Source organism: Buceros rhinoceros, unplaced genomic scaffold, assembly GCF_000710305.1.
Source record: "Buceros rhinoceros silvestris isolate BGI_N320 unplaced genomic scaffold, ASM71030v1 scaffold4472, whole genome shotgun sequence".
NCBI classification, from domain to species: Eukaryota; Metazoa; Chordata; class Aves; order Bucerotiformes; family Bucerotidae; genus Buceros; species Buceros rhinoceros.
The window spans coordinates 9,890-10,820 of record NW_010399320.1 but is presented as its reverse complement, the minus strand read 5'-3'; the positions used below and the strand labels follow the sequence as shown (position 1 = coordinate 10,820).

General features: G+C 58.0%; 1 protein-coding gene across 1 annotated transcript in view; it reads left to right on the top strand.

Annotated features, from left to right (window-relative positions):
• Nucleotides 1-554: 554 nt before the first annotated feature.
• LOC104489261 (aldehyde dehydrogenase family 3 member B1-like) overlaps nucleotides 555-931 on the top strand; it is a gene marked incomplete at both ends in the record, with an annotated part of 10,076 nt that continues 9,699 nt past the window's right edge. Inside the window, 2 exons of the mRNA XM_010131403.1 lie at nucleotides 555-665; nucleotides 785-905. Coding sequence (XP_010129705.1) covers nucleotides 555-665; nucleotides 785-905 — 232 coding nt within the window. The remainder of the gene's footprint in view (nucleotides 666-784; nucleotides 906-931) is intronic.

Genomic DNA, 931 nt, shown 5'->3' with positions numbered 1-931 from the left:
AACCAGTTTGGGATTCCATGAGTTCACCCCACTTCCCATTTGCTCCTCCACCCTTTGTGCTTCTCCTTTCCCTGTCTGGGTGGGGGCCTGACACCCACCTGCACTGGGAAACCTCTCAACGCAGGGCTTGGGGTCGTGGTGCCACCAGTGCTGACGATCCCTCGGCAGAGGGAAACGGGACGAGCGTTTCCGCTCAGGCCTGGCCAGTTCGGTGCCTGCAGCTCACCTGGTGCCCAGGTGGGCGGGTGTTGCTCACATGAAGGTCTGGCCCATCCAATCTTTGGCGTGTTGGTGGTGGCCAACAACACTCATCCCATCTCTTGGATGGACAAACTCTGCCGATGAGCCTGGGACAGCGCGTTGGGGGTTAAAATGTGGGATTTAACATCTTGGCCAGTACTGTTATGAATCATTTCACAGTGGCCCATCATGGATATCGATTTTTTTAATCACGTGGTTTCCTCCACACCAAGCCCGGGTCAGCAGTACCTTGCTGAGGGTTCTCCCCGAGCCTCAGGGAGAGCTGACACTTGGGATGCTCCGTGTGTCCCCAGCCACTTTTCGAAGCCGAGTACTCTGAGATCCTCCTCTGCAAGAACGAGCTCCACGATGCCCTGAACAACCTGTCCCACTGGGTGAAGGACGAGCACGTGGACAAGAATCTGGTAAGGAGGAAGATGAGGGGGAGGATGGAGGGGAAGGACCCACCTGCCCACATCGGGTGTGATGCTGGGTGGAGATGGTGGTACAGTGAAGCATTCCTGATGCAGTGGGTGTCCTGCAGGTGACCCGGCTGGACTCGGCCTTCATCCGCAAGGACCCCTACGGAGTGGTGCTCATCATTGCGCCCTGGAACTACCCCATCCACCTCCTGCTGGTGCCCCTCATTGGGGCCATCGCTGCCGGTGAGATGAACTCGCCCAGAGGACCT